This window comes from Myxine glutinosa, chromosome 11 (assembly GCF_964187855.1).
Source record: "Myxine glutinosa chromosome 11, kmMyxGlut1.1, whole genome shotgun sequence".
Lineage (NCBI taxonomy): Eukaryota > Metazoa > Chordata > Myxini > Myxiniformes > Myxinidae > Myxine > Myxine glutinosa.
Window position 1 is genome coordinate 44,407,984 of NC_136271.1, and position 20,980 is coordinate 44,428,963.

At 52.6% G+C, this 20,980-nt stretch overlaps 1 protein-coding gene across 1 annotated transcript in view; it reads left to right on the forward strand.

Annotated features, from left to right (window-relative positions):
• The first annotated feature begins 17,135 nt into the window (after positions 1 to 17,135).
• LOC137436617 (tetratricopeptide repeat protein 9A) overlaps positions 17,136 to 20,980 on the forward strand; it is a 41,734-nt gene continuing 37,889 nt past the window's right edge. The window contains exon 1 of the mRNA XM_068130570.2: positions 17,136 to 17,857. Within this exon, the coding sequence (XP_067986671.1) occupies positions 17,503 to 17,857 (355 nt within the window). The 5' untranslated portion in view covers positions 17,136 to 17,502. The remainder of the gene's footprint in view (positions 17,858 to 20,980) is intronic.

The following is a 20,980-nucleotide window of genomic DNA, read 5'->3' on the forward strand; positions in this document are numbered from 1 at the left end:
ACTCTTCGCAAGTTTCATGAAAATGTCCCGAGTTCTTCACTCTCCCAAATTAACAATATTTGTTCTCGAATTTTTTTTGTGAAAAGGAAAGGATAAAGGAAAGTGTTGTAGTAACTGTGATAGGTTTGTGGTGCTGCGCACACACGACTCTATTGCCAGAGAGGTAGGCCACAACGCGTTGGTACAAACAAAGAGTCTTTATTAAGAGCTCGCACTTCAGCACTGGGCGGGCTCGAGCTTAGAGCCCGCATATATGTCCCGAGGCCACGCCTTGCCCCCGGGCGTGGCCGATCGGTCGAAAGGCGGGGCATGCGTTTTCGTTCCCCGCCTGGACGCTCGCGCCACCCACTGGTGCGCGGAATTATTGTCCCTTGTGCCTGCCACACGCGCCCCCCCAGAATTCCCGCGCACCTGAAGGGTGAGTTTGCGGGGAAGCCGGATGACTCGGCCGAAACGCCCCCTGGCGATGCGTGCAGGGCTGGGGGGTAGCGGGGCTGGGGGGTGCCGGGGGTCTGACCGCCGGGGGGCGGCCTGGACGCGGAGGCAGAGCTGCTTGCGGGGGGTGGTCGAGATCGAGGTGGGCCGGCTTGAGGCGGTCCACGGAGATACGATCCGGAGCACCGCCGATGTCGACGGTGAAATATTTGTCCCCGGTCTCCAGCACGCGGAAGGGCCCGTCGTACGGGGGCCGCAGCGGTGCCCGGTGGGCGTCGTGCCGGACGAAGACGTACTCCGCCGTGCGAAGCTCCGGGGCGACGTGGGAAGACGGGCAACCATGGTGTGCCGTCGGCACCGGGGCGAACCTCCAGGCGGTCTCCTGCAGGGTGGAGCGCTGTTACGCCGCGGACCATGGAGCCGGGGATAAATTCGCCCGGTACCCGCAGTGGTTGCCCGAAGACCAGCTCCGCCGAGGACGCGCGCAGGTCGTCCTTGGGTGCCGTGCTGAGGCCCAGCAGGACCCAGGGGAGCCTGTCGGCCCAGCTGCCGTCGCAGAGGCTGGCCCGGAGCGCGGCCTTCATCGAGCGATGAAAGCGCTCGCACAGGCCATTGGCCTGGGTGTGGTAGGCCGTGGTGCGGTGTAGTTTTACGCCGAGCCCTTGCGCCACCGCGCCCCAGAGCTCCGAGGTGAACTGGGGGCCGCGGTCGGACGAGATGTCCGAGGGGGCACCGAACCGGGCAACCCAAGTGGCAATGAAGGCCTGCGCCACATCAGCCGCAGACGTCGCTGCCAATGGGACGGCCTCCGGCCACCGTGTGGTGCGGTCCACCATGGTGAGGAGGTGGGTGAACCCCCGCGAGGGGGGCAGAGGTCCCACCAAGTCGACGTGCACGTGGTCGAACCGACGCTCGGGCACCGCAAACGGGGCCAACGGGGCCTGGGTGTGGCGGTGGACCTTTGCGCGCTGGCACGCGAGGCACGTCCTGGCCCAGTCGCGGACGTCCTTCCTGAGGCCATGCCAGACGAACTTCGCCGCGACGAGCTTCTGGGAGGCCTTCGTGCCCGGGTGGGACAGGCCGTGGATGGCGTCGAACACTGGGCGCTCCCAGCCAGCGGGCACGATGGGGCGAGGCCGGCCGAGGGAGACGTCGCACAGGAGGGCCGCGCCCGCGGCGTCGAACGGCACCTCGGTGACGCGGAGGCCGGTTACGGCGGTCCGCAAGGCCTGGACGCCGGGGTCGGCGGTCTGGTCCTCCGCCATCCGGGCATAGTCGATCCCGAGGTGGACCGCTTGCGCGACGTACCGGGAAAGGCAATCCGCCACCGGGTTGTCTTTATCCGCCACATAACGGATGTCCGTCTTATACTCGGACACGGCAGAGAGGTGACGCTGCTGCCGTGCCGACCATGGCTCGGCGACCTTGGCCATCGCGAACACAAGGGGCTTGTGGTCGACGAAAGCCGTGAACGGGCGGCCCTCCAGTAGATGGCGGAAGTGTCGGACCACCAGGTGGAGCCCGAGCAGCTCGCGGTCGAAGGTGCTGTAGCGGCGTTCGTGCGGGCGAAGCTGCCGGCTAAAAAACGCCAGCGGCTGCCAAGCACCACGCACCCACTGCTCGTGCACCGTGCCCACCGCGTAGTCCGACGCTTCGGTGGTGAGGGCGATCGGTGCATCGGGCGCCGGGTGCGCCAGCATGGTGGCGTTGGCCAGGGCCAGCTTTGGGCCCGCAAATGTTGCGGCCATCGGCTCTGACCAGGCGATGTCACCTTTGCCCGGCTTGCCCTGGAGGGCCTCGTGCAGGGGGCGGAGGAGCTGGGCGACGTGGGGCACGAAGCGGTGGTAAAAATTTACCATGCCCAGGAACTCCTGGAGCCCCTTGGTCGTGCGGGGTCGCCGGAAATCCTTGACCGCCTCTACCTTGGCCGGTAAAAGGACGGCCCCGTGCCTGGTGATGCGGTGCCCCAAGAAGTCGATGGTGGCGACGCCGAAACGGCACTTTGCGGGGTTGATGATTAGGCCATGCTGGCCCAGGCGTTCGAAAAGCATGCGGAGGTGGAGCAGGTGCTCCTCCCGGGACGTGCTCGCGACTAGGATGTCGTCCAGGTAGACATAGAGGAAAGGTAAGTCGCGCAAGACGCTGTCCATAAGCCGTTGGAACGCCTGGGCCGCATTCTTCAACCCAAAAGGCATTCGCAGGAACTTGAAGAGGCCGAAAGGGGTGATGACGGCCGTCTTCGGGACATCGCCCGGTTGTACGGGGACCTGGTGGTAGCCTCGGATGAGGTCCACCTTGGAAAACACGGTCGTGTTTGCCAACCGGGTGGAAAAGTCCTGGATATGCGGGACCGGGTAGCGGTCGGGGGTGCTGGCATCATTGAGCCGGCGGTAGTCACCGCACGGCCGCCATCCTCCGCCGGGCTTTGGCACAATGTGCAGCGGAGAGGCCCAACCGCTGCTTGAGCGCCGCACGATACCCAGCCGTTCCAGCGTGGCGAACTTCGCCTTCGCCACGGCGAGCTTCGTGGGTTCGAGTCGGCGTGCCCGGGCGAAGACCGGCGGCCCGACCGTGGGTATATGGTGCTCCACCCCGTGTTTAACGGCCACCGCTGAGAAGGTGGGCCGCGTGAGGGCCGGGAAACTGGCTAGGAGGCGGGTAAAGTCGTCCGCTGCCGGAAGCGTGCAAACTAAACTCGCCGGGACGGAACCTTTCAGCAAGCCGCTCGGTGAGCCGCTCAGTGAGCCGCCCAACGAGCCGCTCAGCGAACAAGCGAGCGAGCTGAAGGTTTCGGCCTGGACGAGACGTCTGCGCTTAACGTCGACCAACAAACCATGCGCACATAGGAAATCCGCACCGAGCACGGCCATTGGCACGCTGGCGGTGACGAACGACCATTGAAAGCGCTGCCCTCCGAACCGCAGTGAGAGGCAACGCTTCCCGAATGTGCGGATGGGTGTACCGTTGACGGCAAGCAAAGCAGGGCCCCGGCCCGCGGCTTGCTTGTCGGACGCGGAGGCAGGGAGGACGCTTACCTGCGCTCCTGTGTCGCAAAGGAAACGGTGCCCGGACAAGGTGTCCATGATGAACAGGAGGCTGCCGGAATGGCCGACGCTCAGGGCCGCTAATGAGCGCCGGCCCGGTCGTTTCCCGACCCGTCAAAAGAGCACGGCAGGCGACCCGTTTTAGCCTTGCGGCCGAACCTGGCGTGGTAGTAGCACCAGGTTGGCGGCGGTGATGGCCGCGGCGTCCGTGGTGGTGGCGGCGGCGGTAGTGGGCAGGGTGCAGCAGCGGCCACGAGGGAAGCCGGGGGCGCTGTAGCCTCTGCCCCGGGATCCACTACGGCAGCACCGTAAACCAACCGCGTGTCGCAGGCCGCGAAAAACTTGTCGGCCTCTCCGGCCAGGGCGCGGGGTTCCGTGAAGTTGAAACCGGCCAGCGTGAGGCGCACCTGTATCGGTAGCTGGCGGAGGAAAAGTGCGCGGAACAAGAAATCCGGGCGCTGGTCTCCCAGCAACGACAGCATGAAATCCATCCGGACGGATGGTCGTGTGTCGCCGAGGGCGGGAAGGTCCAGGAGGCGGTCGGCCTGTTCGATCTCCGTGAGCCCGAACGTGGCGAGGAGGAGATGTTTGAGCGCCTCGTACTTGTCGCCCGGCGGGCGCCGAAGGATGGACACGACTCGGGCGGCAGTGCCGGGCCCGAGGGCGGCGACCACGTGGTAGTACCGGGTCACGTCCGCCGTGATGCCTCGGAGCTGAAATTGAGCTTCGGCCTGCACAAACCAAACGTCGGCTTGTGCTTCCCAAAACTCCGGGAGTTTGACGGCGACGGCGTTGGTAGCCATGGCGCGTTCGGGGGTCAGCAACGGCTGAACTAATCCGGGTCACCAGTGTGGTGCTGCGCACACACGACTCGATTGCCAGAGAGGTAGGCCACAACGCGTTAGTACAAACAAAGAGTCTTTATTAAGAGCTCGCACTTCAGCACTGGGCAGGCTCGAGCTTAGAGCCCGCATATATGTCCCGAGGCCACGCCTTGCCCCCGGGCGTGGCCGATCGGTCGAAAGGCGGGGCATGCGTTTTCATTCCCCGCCAGGGCGCTCGCGCCACCCACTGGTGTGCGGAATTATTGTCCCTTGTGCCCGCCACAGGTTTCCTATTGAAAAACGATCGCACAAAAGGTGAAAAAACGCAATCGCTTTTCGCTCTGAATTACGTGCAAACGCATGACGGAAATCGCCATCGCCCAGCATCGAGTGCCAACCAAGATGGCGCCCGGTAGCTACATCTCCATCTGTGTGGTGTGAATGGCAATGGTCATTCTATATATTTTCAGTTCAGTGCTCGCCCCTCCCCCTGGCCAATCAACAGTCCTTCTGGGCGTGGCTCCCAGCCTTGCTCGATGTCTGACGCCCACGCCGGTGTTGTACGCGGCCGCTGCTTGCTTGAGTTCCACAGTCGTATTGTAAGGGAGGAGAATTTAATTACTGTTGTGCACTAAGGACCTATCTAAGTGTTTATATGAGAATGCGTTGCCATAAGGGACAAAGGTTTGGCGACAGGGGGGAAACGACGAACGAGGGAACTTTATCCATAATCCCTGCACGAATTAGCAAGCTCGCCCCCTCGTGGCGGGGACATCAATACAGCTTATACCGACAAACCTGGCTAAACACAGAACTTATTACAGGTAGATTCCCCATCGCGACAGACGAAGCATGATACCTATTCAGATCTACCTGGCTCTATATATCACTCTACCCAAATTCATAACTATTATTCCAACTTGACCCACGGTGGGAGTATGCGCTCTACTGAGTGGCGTTCTAGTTCCACTTGTTACCTCCCCTCCACAATGAAAAAAATAATATTAAAGTGGTGAATAATACATGTAATTGGCAATTTTTGTCCCCTTGTACCTTTAGCAGGAGAATCCAATATGTAAGTCAAAAGTTATTTTATAAAGTAAATAAAAAATATTGCACCACTTTCAAACCCTGCATCCACCCAGGTGATGACCCCCATGTATATACCTAACACCTAGAACCAATAAAATTTTCTACCAGACGAAGTAACCAGGACCCTCCAAAGTCAGACCAGGCGGCCCCTGTATTACACCAAGAAGATTGATGTTCAAAGCTGTAGCAAATATTAATGTGGGAGTGCACCACAGCAATGATGGGCCAAATGGCCTCATTTCCTTGTTTCAGGTCGTACTGGATCGTGCGATGACTACTTACACCCAGTGTAGTGCCGTGGCAACTGTGGACCCTTTGTATATTCATTGACATTCTGCATACAGAATTTAAATACTTTAAATGCAGTTGGTTCAATTTCCTCGGAATGGTCTGTGTCGCTATATGCGTATCATGTGAAAAAGCAACCAACAGTTGGAAATAAGGAAATGGAAAGAGTCAGAAAGGTGGGAAGATTGGCAAGAAAGGAAAGTCAGAAAGTGAATAAGAAGCATCAATGTCCGTGTGGATGAAGGTGCGGAGAGGTAAAGTGGAGGGCGAAGCAGTTTCATGGTTTATCCCTTTGGAACTCTATAGGACAACTGTGGTCCATTTGTATCGACTCCAAGTTCCAACACAAGACCAGACCAGACGACACAAGGCAAGACAGAAAGGACCTCTTTCTCTCAGTGCATTCCCCCCTTTTATTCCTTCCCCCTCCCCCATTTACTTGATCTCGGGACTCCCCAATTGGCGTTGGGCTTGCAGGGGTAGACGAACCTCCCACGATGGTGATTGGAGGGGTCTCGCCTCCCAACCCAACAACTGTGCCTGATTGGTGGAGCTTCAGTGTAGTGGTCCCTACTTGGAAAGGGACCTGGATGCCCGGCTTCCATGGGGGGAAGGGGTGGAATTGGTACGCCCCTCCAAGATAGAGAAGTTGACAGAACAGAAACTTATTCGAACTCACATTTGCAACGCACATCTATCCCCATGTACACGATATAACTTAATTGCAAAACAGAATACTGCGATAGAACTAACTAACTTTTATCCTCCGTTTAAGTGCTTTTTTTCTCCGGGGAGGTGCACGATGTCCTCACCAAACCCACGACTACCACAATATATTATATAGACTAGTGGGGTCACCCGTCGGGATCCTACGGGCATGGACGTGTGTGACATTTGGACATCTTCATTTAGATGCTTCACAATCGGTTTTACAAAATGGTGACTGGCAATTTATCAGATCCACAAATGATGTAATCTGCACAATGTATTTACTTCTGATAACATGTGATTGCATGTGCGTGCACATGTGAATGCAGTTTGAAATATGTAATTACATCTCATGTAAAATGCGACTTCAAGAGCTCAAATCTTCTCCCTCCCCACCCCATCCCTCCCATATCACACACACTGCACCAGGGAGTGGATCACCCACAGGGGAGTGTGTCACACACAGGGGAGTGTGTCACACACACACACGGGGGAGTGGGCCACACACACACGGGGGAGTGGGTCACACACACACATGGGGGAGTGGGCCACACACACACATGGGGGAGTGGGTCACACACACACAGGGGAGTGGGTCACACACACACACACACACACACTGGGGAGTGGGTCACACACATGGGGGAGTGGGTCACACACATACACATGGGGGAGTGGGTCACACCCACACACGGGGGAGTGGGTCACACACACACGGGGGAGTGGGTCACACACACGGGAGAGTGGGTCACACACACACACACACACACGAGAGTGGGTCTTATGGTTAAACTGTCAAAATCTAGGCTCTCTGCTCACCCTCACTCTTTCATTCTCCTTTTCTCCCACCTCTGGAACAAACTCCCCCACTCCCTTCAATCCCACTCCTCCCTCCAGGTCTTTAAAACAGCTGTTCACCACCATCTCTTATCTTCCCCCAACCAAAACCTTGATCTTTTCTACCCCCGCTAATTCACCCCGGATACTTTTTTTTTTTTGAAATTCCAACTTCTTTCCTGGAAGTCCTTGCAGTGTTCATATGTTTTATACCTCTCCCACCTCCCCCCAAGCCCTCCTCCTCCCACATTTCTCTCGCTGTCCCTGCTCTCAAATGTTGTGTTTGTGTCCTTCCCCCTCTCTCCCCATCTTGTCTACCGCTCCCCTTATTTTGTGTTTTATGTGTCGGTTTGACTTTTTGTGTGATTAATGTTAGCTCTTTCACGAGCCTCGATCTTGTATACAAAAAAACAAACAAACGAAAAAAACAAACACACACGGGAGAGTGGGTCACACACACACACACACACACACACACACACACACACACACACACACACACACACACACACACGAGAGTGGGTCACACACACACAGGGGAGTGGGAGTAGGTCACACACATGGGAGAGTGGGTCACACACACATGGGGGAGTGGGTCACACACGCACACATGGGGGGAGTGGGATAGGATCTCGACGTTCATTGGTGGTCTCGTTCTGTTCCCTCATTCTTGTATTCATTTTGAAAATGGGAGTTGCAAATAACCCTCATGCAACTCATTGAGACAGCGTTGGCATAAAGAAGCAGAAATGACCACCAACATGCCCCACATTACGTAACCTTGAGCTATAGACAGCTCGGATGCATGCGAGGCATATGAAGCATATTCTGACGTCGAGAGCAAGTCGCACCAAGAACCTGACAAACCAACATGCGCAACACATGACAGCACGAGATCACGACGAATGGCAGCGGCCACTTCCACAGATATTATAATCGTAATTACCGGACCAGATTATTTCCCGTCTGTGTTTATTTATTTATTTCACATCTGTGAATTGCATGTCCATGCACACGTGAAATGGAGTTTTTTTATTAATCCTTGATGTGAACACGATTCAGCCTTGAAAACTCGTGTGAAAACAAAACAAAATCTTTTTATTTAAGATTTCACGATTTTATTTTCTATAGCTATGAAACGCATCTTCTTTGGTGGTGTAGAATCGCTCCGAACAAAACAGGCATTACCTGGTTTCCTTTGCTTGAGTTGTAATCAAAATGTACCTTTATTTCTTCAAAAAGTAATTTATGATTGAAGACGTGTTGATTTAGTCCTAAAATGCACATCAGAGGCCTATGGACCCCAAGACTCTTCTTCATTTTAAAACTTGAATGTATCGAAAACTTTTCGCTTTACAAAGTAAAAATAGATTAAAACTAAACGTTATTAATAAACATTGTATTCCATAGTTAGTTTACATTATACAGGCCTTCTCATTTAAAATGCATTTTGTTCTATAAACGTTAACTTTCATCGAATATTTTCCATCTGTTTTATTTGGGCGGTGTATGATATGCCGTGCCGTTCTCGGCTATTTCCTGCCTGTACGTTAACTTTCAACAAATCTCCTTCCCGTTTTTTGCAACCGAGTCTAAAACCATGTAAGCGACTGTAAAAAATGAAATCAGATGGTGAATTAGAGTCTAGATAAAGCTGTGAGAGAGTCTCAATGGACTTTATGTTACAGACCTTTGAAAATGAATTTTGTTCTATAAACGGTAACTTTCATCGAATGTTATTCCCGTTTTTTGCAACCGAGTCTAAAACCATGTTAGCGACTGAAAAATGAAATGAGATATCATTGAGCCACACCCTCGGACAGACAGACAGACAGACAGGTCACAGACAGACAGAATCACCTACGGAGAATATTATATCGGATTATATAATGTACTAGTAATATCCGCTTACCACTAATAAAATATGTGGGGAACCGTTTGTGGATCTTTGTCCAGTAAATAACAATAAATTATTGAAGTAATCAACACCAGTTACCCACAGGAATTCACATTATGCAACCCACAGGAATTACAAGAAACCGCAATAAAAGTTACAAATTAGTGAATACGTGAAAATAGTTTTTTCAGCTTGTTCCCTTCCTTAAAAGTCCGAGTGAGTTCAGAATCGCACCAAAGAAGCAATTTTCAACAGAACAGTGTGTGAAGTTCCAAAATCTGTGAGAAGGGCACACTATTTTTTGCAATTCTGTGAGGTACACTTTGCAATGCCTGAAACTGGCTCGGTACAAGACAGGAAAAGATCAGGAAGATCTAGAAGAATGTCCTCAAGGCAAGACAAGCACTTTTTTGTATACTAAGTCGAGGCTCGTGAAAGAACTAACACATGGAACATATAATAAAGGGAGCAGGAGACAAGAGGGGTGAGAGAGGGAAACACAACAACAGTAGAGAACAGGGAGATCTGTGGAAGGGAGAAGGCTGTGGTGGTGTTCACGGGATAAACAAGATGGACACTACAAGGATTTTCAGGAAAGAAAACAGGGAATTTGAAGGACATGGATTTAGGGTGTATTAACGTGAGTACAAATGATCAAGGTTTTGGATGGGGAAAGATAAGAGATGGTGGTGAACAGCTGTTTTGAAGATCTGGAGGGGGAAGAGGGATTGAAGAGAGTGTGGGAGTTTGTTCCAGAGGCGGGAAAAAGAGGAATGAAAGCGTGAAGGTGAACAGAGAGTCTTGATTTTGGCAGTTTCACCAGAAGAGGGTTGCTGACAGATTTTGTGCGACCTGTAGGAATATTTGGGGGACAGAACCCAGAGAGAGCTGGGGGAGCAAGGCCAGTGAGGAGTCGGTAGAAGTCAGAAAGACCACCATCCTGCCTGCGGCGAGGGAGTGAAAAGCCCTCAGAATCAGCTTCATCGTGGGAGATTCCAATGATCCTGAAAGCTTTGGTATCTACAGCGTGAATCCGAGCTAGGTGTGAGGCAGGAGCACCAGCCCAGAGGGGGGAACAGTACTCCATCAAACTGCAGATGAAAGATTTGTAAGTAGTGAGTAGCTCAGTCGTGCCAAGGAAGGACTTACGGAGGATGCTCAGTCGGCGACTGGCTTTGGAGGCCAGATTGGAAATGTGGTTTTCCCAGGAAAGATCATGGCAAATAATGAGACCTTGATTTGATTTTCCTCTCTCACGTAAGCTGAGCAACTTCAAGTCAGCAGCTGACAAATTAAATGAGAGCAGGCCTGAACATTAAAATCTTGTCCAGCACTGTGCTCAGAAGGCTGATTGCGGCAGGTTTCCATGGCAGAGTTGCAGCAAAGAAACCACTGCTGAGACCACAGAATAAGGTGAGAAGATTGAAATTTGCAAAACACATCAAGATTGGGCGACTGAACAATGGAATCGGGATCTTTGGTCTGACAAACAGACTTGCAAGGGCCCCCTGTTTGACAACAGCTAGACCAACAGCTAGGCTCTCTCAATGAAAGTTTCACCCTAATATGAAGGAAACTTACAAAGCCATTGCTTGGATCGCTAAACACTTAAGCCTCTTATGAATGCAGGAATCCACCTGGGAATTTTTGCCATATCTTATCCTCCAGCTGCACCTGTGCTTCCAACAGTGAGTTATTTTTTCTAATTATGACTGCTTAAATACTCTATCCTCTCCCTTCCACAAACCCACCTTCCTTAGTCTCTGGTTTAAAATGAACTCCTGGAGACTGTACCATTCTTGACACCAATTATCACGAGCCTATCTCTTGTTTGTGTGCTTCCCTCTCTCTCCCCCTCTTGTCTCTCGCTCCCTTCATTGCATGTTTTATGTGTCTGAGCATGTTTTAATGTTCAATGAGTTAAGTCTTACACGAGCCTCGATTCTTTATATACAAAAAAATAAAGGGTAAGCCGCCCCCGGGGAGGTTTAAACCTTGGCGATCGATTTCTGATCTCAGATATCTCGTCTCATTTGCAGTTTTGGTTCATGTATGTAGAGGTCACTGTACAACAAGTCCCATTTACTGTTATACACATCATTTTCCAGTCATATAATCTGTCATCACCAAGAACAACTGTAGCAGCATCCTCGTAACAAACCATCTTAACTTTTCTCTCCCAAGTCACACATTCTCATCTGAACATAATTTGTTGACCTTTCGTCATTGCTGGGTGGAGATAACAATGCTCTGAGTGTGTCATTTTCACTTTTCTTGGTCAAAGAGATTTACTGGGCCACAGGCTGTCATCAACTAGTTTCCCACAATCACACCTACACCAAGCTGCAAGAACGTCAGTGGCATAACCTCGATTTGTACGTCATTGCTGCTGCTAGGGATGTCGGCGGATGCTCCCACGGATGTATGAATGAAATACTTTAACAATTCAAGTGCAGTATTTACAGAATGAAGAACTGGTTTTGCTGGTGAAAAAATAGAATAACCTCAATGAACGTCCTGCTCACTTCATCCATCAAGTATTTCTAACCTTGTATGTAGCATTATGCAACCCACAGGTGAACAATAACGCTAGATATTCGTGCCTGGAAAATGTCTGTTTCACAAATGAAGTGTGGACTTGGTTTATAGCATGATTACATCCACCACTGAAGGTGGACGGAGGTTATGTTTTCACCCCTGACTATTTATCTGTCTGTGAGCAGGACATCTCAAAAAGTTATGGCCGGATTCAGACAAAATTTGGTCGACAGGTTGTGTGTGACGAGGAGGAATTGATTAGATTTTGGGGAAGGTTAAGGTGATGTTGGTTGGGCAACAGAGAAAAGAAAGAAATATCAGGTTGGAGGGGAAGGAGATCAGACAAGACAAAAGTTTGAGTATCTGGTGGTACAGTGACCAGGGATGGTAAGTCAGAGGCAGAAGTGCAGAAGATGATTCAGGTGGGTGCGAATGTGTGGAGGAGGGCGGAGGGAGTAATGACAGACTGAAACATTTCAATGAGATTGAAAGGAAAGGTTGTGATGCCTTGTGTCACGCTGGCTTATCTTTACGGTCTCGAGACGGTGGCACTGACAGAGAGACAACAACGAAGGCTGCAGGTTTGCGAGAACAACTGGGTCAGGAGGATTGCGGGAGTCACGAGGGTGGACAGAAGGAGAATGGATGAACTGAGGGAGGAGATTGGTGTGCAGATGACCTTGATGGGGAGATTGGTGAAATACCAGCTGAGATGGGCTGGACATTTGGCACGGATGGGGGAAGAGAGAATGGCAAAGAGAGAGAGAGTGGATAGGTTGAGGGGGAACAAGGTAGGAGGAAAAGAAGTAGACCACGGTCGAATTGGGAGGATTGTGTGAAGATGGATATCAGTAAGGTGGGGTGGTTCGAGGATGGAGAGAATTGGCCGAGGACAAAGGAAGTGGAGGTGGATCGTGTTCAAGGCAAGGCAGGAGATTGGTGCCATTGGACCTCACCCCTTATAAAGGGAAGAGAAGGAGAAGAAGAAGATCCCACTGATTGGCCAGATCTGATTCCGCACCTGAACCAAAATCTAATCGGCTTGTTCTTGTCATCTCACCAACTAATCCACCTCGTTTTGTCATAAATCCATCCACAACGTTTTGAGATACGGTGCTATGTATCGTGTTTGGCCCTATCTCTCAATGGTGAAGAATCACTTAGAAATTTTAAAAAATTCTAGTATCCGGATCCGGAGCTTCACCAAAATCGATTCGATTCGGCCTTGTTGCACACCCAACCTGTCCAACAAGTTTCATCCAAATCGTCCATAAACTTTTGAAATGGCGAAGGTATAAAGTGTAAATATCGTGACGGTTCAGAACCATCATTCCCCAAGGCAATGGCATACCACTTACAGGGTCCAGAGTATAGTTATTTCATTATTAAATGTTCAGATAGTCTTCCCTTCTATCTAGTGAGTTTCAAGGGACATATGCGTTGTGTGGGATGAGCTAGGGATTTCCTCTCTTTCTTCCTTTCTTCATGCCTGAAGCAAAGCTCTACCCCCATCGAGTCACCGTGGAAGAAAATCAGTGAAGAGGTTCTCACTTGCATATGCGTGCCAATTTCCAACCGTCACCACCACCACAACCAACCACCTCAAGCACAACTGACTACTACCACCAGCCATCCCTGCATCACCATACCACAACCTCCTTCATCCACAACAAGAATCAGCAACCAACATCGTGATTTTATTAACCACCTCCACTCAACCAGCACAGCTCAATCAGAAACCTACCACCTCAAGACATTCCCCACTCAACCACTGAATGCTCCACCTGCATCTTCAGCTTGCCAACAACAGCTGCGCTGTATGACTGATCACTGCCTTTTATCTGGTCAGAAAAAAATGCGACAAACGCACAACAAGACAGGTTTGCCCCCATGTTAGGTATGAAGATCCGTGCCGGGTCAGAGTTAGAACGTCACTGGAGGCAATTTGAGGAAGACAGACCAACGGCAAGGATGACGTCTGGGCCAATGGACGCACTGCGACGGGACCAAAAACGGTGGCACGTGAACCTTGCCCCCGGCAGCCATGCCTGGAAGAGTCGGGGTGTGACCCCCGACCTCCACCGAGACCCTTCCCTCTCTAGGCAGTGATCAGTCAGTGGTAAGTAAGTGCAACTGGGTTCATCAACGGAGTCTGGCTGAGGATGATTGGGTGGCTGAGAGCGGAGTTCCAGACAAGGAGGTGGACGAGCGGAGACGAGGGTGCTGATTTGGTTGCTGAACCAGACTAGTTGCCGGAGAATATCAGAGGATCAGCAAATACCCAGTCCACCACTAAAAGCACAGGTCACAGGTCCAACCTGGTACAGGTCACAATTCCACCGATTGGTCCAACCTGGTACAGATCACAATTCCACCGATTGGTCCAGCCTGGCACAGGTCACAACTCCACCGATTGGTCCAGCCTGGCACAGGTCACAACTCCACCGATTGGTCCAGCCTGGCACAGGTCACAACTCCACCGATTGGTCCAGCCTGGCACAGGTCACAACTCCACCGATTGGTCCAGCCTGGCACAGGTCACAATTCCACCGATTGGTCCAACCTGGTACAGATCACAATTCCACCGATTGGTCCAGCCTGGCACAGGTCACAATTCCACCGATTGGTCCTGCCTGGCACAGGTCACAATTCCACCGATTTGTCCAGCCTGGTACAGGTCACAATTCCACCGATTGGTCCAGCATAGTACAGGTCGCAATGCCACCGATTGGTCCAGCATAGTACAGGTCACAATGCCACCGATTGGTCCAGCCTTGCACAGGTCACAATTCCACCAATTGGTCCTGCCTGCCACAGCTCACAATTCCACCAATTTGTCCAGCCTGGCACAGGTCACAATTCCACTGATTGATCACGCATAGAACAAGTCACAATTCCACGGATTGGTCCCGCCTGGCACAGGTCACAATTCCACCGATTTTTCCAGCCTGGCACAAGTCACAATTCCACCGATTGGTCCAGATTAGCACAGGTCACAATTCCACCGATTGGTCCAGCCTGGCACAGATCACAATTCCACCGATTTGTCCTGCCTGGCACAGCTCACAATTCCACCGATTGATCACGCATAGCACAGGTCACAATTCCCCTGATTGGTCCAGCCTTGCACAGGTCACAATTCCACCGATTGGTCCAGCCTTGCACAGGTCACAATTCTCCCGATTGATCCAGCCTTGCACAGGTCACAATTCCACCGATTGGTCCAGATTAGCACAGGTCACAATTCCACCGATTTGTCAAGCCTGGTACAGGTCACAATTCCACCGATTGGTCCAGCGTAGTACAGGTCACAATGCCACCGATTGGTCCAGCGTAGTACAGGTCACAATGCCACCGATTGGTCCAGCCTTGCACAGGTCACAATTCCACCAATTGGTCCTGCCTGCCACAGCTCACAATTCCACCAATTTGTCCAGCCTGGCACAGGTCACAATTCCACTGATTGATCACGCATAGAACAAGTCACAATTCCACGGTTGGTCCCGCCTGGCACAGGTCACAATTCCACCGATTGGTCCAGATTAGCACAGGTCACAATTCCACCGATTGGTCCAGCCTGGCACAGATCACAATTCCACCGATTGGTCCAGCCTGGCACAGATCACAATTCCACCGATTTGTCCTGCCTGGCACAGATCACAATTCCACCGATTGGTCCTGCCTGGCACAGCTCACAATTCCACCAATTGGTCCAGCCTGGCACAGCTCACAATTCCACCGATTGATCACGCATAGCACAGGTCACAATTCCCCTGATTGGTCCAGCCTTGCACAGGTCACAATTCCACCGATTGGTCCAGCCTTGCACAGGTCACAATTCTCCCGATTGATCCAGCCTTGCACAGGTCACAATTCCACCGATTGGTCCAGCCTGGCACAGGGTCACAATTCCACCGATTGGTCCAGCCTGGCACAGGTCACAATTCCATCGATTGGTCCTGCCTGGCACAGCTCACAATTCCACCAATTGGTCCAGCCTGGCACAGGTCACAATTCCACCGATTGATCACGCATAGCACAGGTCACAATTCCACTGATTGGTCCAGCCTTGCACAGGTCACAATTCCACCGATTGGTCCAGCCTGGCACAGGGTCACAATTCCACCGATTGGTCCAGCCTGGCACAGGTCACAATTCCACAGATTGGTCCAGCCTGGCACAGGTCACAATTCCCCCGATTGGTCCAGCCTGGTACAGGTCACAATTCCACCGATTGGTCCAGCCTGGCACAGGTCACAATTCCACAGATTGGTCCAGCCTGGTACAGGTCACAATTCCACCGATTGGTCCAGCCTTGCACAGGTCACAATTCCACCGATTGGTCCAGCCTGGCACAGGTCACAATTCCCCCGATTGGCCCAGCCTTGCACAGGTCACAATTCCCCCGATTGGTCCAGCCTTGCACAGGTCACAATTCCACCGATTGGTCCAGCCTTGCACAGGTCACAATTCCCCCGATTGGTCCAGCCTTGCACAGGTCACACAATTCCCCCGATTGGTCCAGCCTTGCACAGGTCACAATTCCACCGATTGGTCCAGCCTGGCACAGGGTCACAATTCCACCGATTGGTCCAGCCTGGCACAGGTCACAATTCCACAGATTGGTCCAGCCTGGCACAGGTCACAATTCCCCCGATTGGTCCAGCCTGGTACAGGTCACAATTCCACCGATTGGTCCAGCCTGGCACAGGTCACAATTCCACAGATTGGTCCAGCCTGGTACAGGTCACAATTCCACCGATTGGTCCAGCCTTGCACAGGTCACAATTCCACCGATTGGTCCAGCCTGGCACAGGTCACAATTCCCCCGATTGGCCCAGCCTTGCACAGGTCACAATTCCACCGATTGGTCCAGCCTTGCACAGGTCACAATTCCCCCGATTGGTCCAGCCTTGCACAGGTCACAATTCCACCGATTGGTCCAGCCTTGCACAGGTCACAATTCCCCCGATTGGTCCAGCCTGGCACAGGTCACAATTCCACCGATTGGTCCAGCCTGGCACAGGGTCAAAATTCCACCGATTGGTCCAGCCTGGCACAGGTCACAATTCCCCCGATTGGTCCAGCCTGGCACAGGTCACAATTGCACCGATTGGTCCAGCCTTGCACAGGTCACAATTCCCCCGATTGGTCCAGCCTTGCACAGGTCACAATTCCACCGAGAGGTCCAGCCTTGCACAGGTCACAATTCCCCCGATTGGTCCAGCCTTGCACAGGTCACAATTCCACTGCAGAATGGTGGAATGGCTCAAACGAGTATTCTCGTTGTATTGCGAAGCTTCGCGTGTGTTTTCCCCTTTTGTTCGTTTTATTTTGGTTCCTCTGATCAGGAACGAAGCTCAAGTGGAAAAGACGTTCCTCCAAATTAGATATGAGGAAGAGGAGGCGAATTACGAAGTTAACATTCGGGGTCAAAATGTCCTTCATCCCCTCCGTCTCCTCTGTCCCGCCAGTACAGTCTCCTGTTGTCATCGGTCGATGGTGTGGGGTCGAGACGCGGTTTGCCGGCATGTTTTCTTGATCCCTTGTCGACCTGTTGTTCGTTCTTGTACATGAACCATGAATACACAATGTCGGTGGATATTCATCACTCCGTGAAACAGGTCGGATAGTGAAGAAGAAGAAGTACGATGAAGAACGGATGGATGAATGGGTAAAGATCCACTCGCCTCACGTCAATATCGCTTGGTGGTGGTGGTGGTTGTGGAGGAGGAGAAAGAGGAGGAGGAGGAGGAGGATTTGTCATCGTTCGGGGATTTAAACGAAGCTTGTGCGAAGAGACGAGACGACGATAGGACGGACGGACACCTTGGAGACCATGACGGACGGGATGCCGGCTCTGGCCGGTCCCAGTTCGGGACTCGTGAACCTCAGTACGAAGACTCCGGTCCCGGGTTCGTCGTCCGGGGCCGCCGCGCACGTCGCCCTCGCTTCGGCCTTCGAGGCGGAGGGGAATCGATGCTACAAGGACAAGAAGTTCCGAGAGGCCATTGGGAAGTATCATCGCGCTCTGCTGCAGCTCAAGGCCGTTCCCAGGGCCGCGGATCTCGGACGCGGAGAAGAGCGCCAGGTGCACGATCGCTACCAGGGTTCGAATCCCGAGTCGGTTTTATCCGCCGAACTGCTGGACGCTGCCGAAGGTGTCGAGGTGGACTGTTACATCAGCCTGGCAGGTAAGGGGGACACCGGGTGTACCCACAATGCGCTGCCTGTTCAAACATCTGGTCTTGCCCCATAGGTCGATCGGCTTGCCCGCCGGACTGGTACACCAGGTGCGATACACCGCTGGTACACCAGGTGAGATGCACCGCTGGTACACCAGGTGCGATACACCGCTGGTACACCAGATGCGATACACCGCTGGTACACCAGGTGCGATACGCCGCTGGTACACCAGGTGAGATACACCGCTGGTACACTAGGTGAGATACACCGCTGGTACACCAGGTGCGATACGCCGCTGGTACACCAGGTGCGATACGCCGCTGGTACACCAGGTGCGATACGCCGCTGGTAAACCAGGTGCGATACGCCGCTGGTACACCAGGTGAGATACGCCGCTGGTACACCAGGTGCGATACGCCGCTGGTACACCAGGTGCGATACACCGCTGGTACACCAGGTGCGTTACACCGCTGGTACACCAGGTGCGATACACCGCTGGTACACCAGGTGCGATACACCGCTGGTACACCAGGTGCGATACGCCGCTGGTACACCAGGTGCGATACGCCGCTGGTACACCAGGTGCGATACGCCGCTGGTACACCAGGTGCGATACACCGCTGGTACACCAGGTGCGATACGCCGCTGGTACACCAGGTGCGATACGCCGCTGGTACACCAGGTGAGATACACCGCTGGTACACCAGGTGCGATACGCCGCTGGTACACCAGGTGCGTTACGCCGCTGGTACACCAGGTGCGATACACCGCTGGTACACCAGGTGCGATACGCCGCTGGTACACCAGGTGCGATACGCCGCTGGTACACCAGGTGCGATACGCCGCTGGTACACCAGATGCGATACGCCGCTGGTACACCAGGTGCGATACACCGCTGGTACACCAGGTGAGATAGACCGCTGGTACACCAGGTGCGATACACCGCTGGTACAGGTGCTCGAATTGACCGTTAATTATTTTATTTTGTACGTCGGGACCACCGGTGCATCTCACCTGGTCGAGGTGTTTGTGATTTCCTCGAACGAAGCAATACGTGGTTTCTGTTTGTCCGAATTGAGCTTTGTCGAAGGTCCAAATGGTGGTGAATGATCAAGGTAAAACGATGATCACCAGCAGGGATGTTTGTGTATATTTTATTCTCCTTTCTAGATTCACCATGAGCCTCGAGTTTGTTATTGTTGCCAGGGCGGGGGTATGAACCACAAATGTTGCCAGGGCGGGGGTATGAACCAACTTGCCAGGGTGGGGGTATGAACCCTAACTTGCCAGGGTGGGGGTATGAACCCCAACTTGCCAGGGTTGGGGTATGAACCCTAACTTGCCAGGATAGGGGTATGAACCCCAACTTGCCAGGGTAGGGGTATGAACCCCAACTTGCCAGGGTAGGAGTATGAACCCCAACTTGCCAGGGTAGGGGTATGAACCCCAACTTGCCAGGGTAGGGGTATGAACCCCAACTTGCCAGGGTAGGGGTATGAACCCCAACTTGCCAGGGTAGGGGTATGAACCCCAACTTGCCAGGGTAGGGGTATGAACCCCAACTTGCCAGGGTAGGGGTATGAACCCCAACTTGCCAGGGTGGGGGTATGAACCCCAACTTGCCAGGGTGGAGGTATGAACCCCAACTTGCCAGGGTGGGGGTATGAACCCCAACTTGCCATGGTGGGGGTATGAACCCTAACTTGCCAGGCCCAGGGTGGGCGTATGAACCCCAACCTGCCAGGGCGGGGGTATGAACCCCAATTTGCCAGGGTGAGGGTATGAACCCTAACTTGCCAGGGTGGAGGTCTGAACCCTAACTTGTTTAACATGATGACGAGCATTGTTTTTGGAGAATATGGGTGAGATCGGGTTGGGGTTGGACTGTATTACAATAGCGCTCCCACCTGAGCCCACAGATAACTAGGTATCCTGTATGTCACGTCTTTGTGTCTTGTCTGTTTATTGTCCCCCGTCGCACCGCAGAGCGAAAGGGGGACTATGGTTTTCCCCTCCGTCCGTGTGTCCGCCCGTCCGTGCGTGCGTGTGTGCGTGCGTGCGTGCGTGCGTATGTGCGTGCGTGCGGGCCTAGGCGAAGGACCGAATTCTTATTTGGTGTGTGGGTGCAACCCACGTCAAAATCCAAGATGGCCGCCACCATGTATGTCTGACGCCATGTATGTCTGAACCTTGTGAGCGGAATATCTTGAAAAATAAGCGAAGTACCAACTTCTAATCTTGTGTGTGGGTGTATCTAGGCATAAGGAAGAACGCTATTGAAAATTGGGCCGCCAGGTCAAAATCCAAGATGGCCGCCACCATATATATGTCTGAACTTTGTGAGCGAAATATCTTGAAAAATAAACGAACTACTAACTTCTAATCTGGTGTGTGGGTGTATCTACACATAAGGAAGAATGCTATTGAAAATTGGGTCGCCACGTCAAAATCCAAGATGGCCGCCTTGCGTCTTCCACTTTGTCAACTCACATCACTTCACCGACGGGGGACCTAGGCGTAACGCTTGTTGTCTTTGTAAATCGTGTAAGCACAGTCTGTTGTCTCCTTGTCCTACATATCATCTATACGGGATACAGTAATATACAGTCTCTATATATATTGTTACGGAACCCACCGTCGGCCTCTTTCCCCCTTATCGAGGGGGGATTAATCCCCTCATCTATGACTGACTGACGTGGTCCTGAAGTTGCCCAAGCTCCCTCCGGAGAGGCAGGTGAGCAACCCCGTTCACGACCGCGGACAGATGTTAATTGCCGAGCGGATGGCAGCCTGCGGCACGAACCATTAACAAGAACTAGACCCGATTCTCATTCGTTGGCCAAATCGTGCCACAGGTATTCAATTGGGAAATCACAAAGACGACCGGACGAGCATGAAGAAGAAGAACGAAGGTAGGAAATACAAATATAATTTATTATTAATATTTACACAATCAAAGGAACCAAGGAGAAGGAAGGATACGAAAATAAAGACAGAAAGAATGGAAGGACCAGAAGACACAGTGCAACACTAGCTTATACAGACTTACTTAAACCCCAGGACAACACAGAAGACGGACGACAATCAGACTTACACGGGGCATGAAGGCAGGAACGGCTGGAGGGATGAGC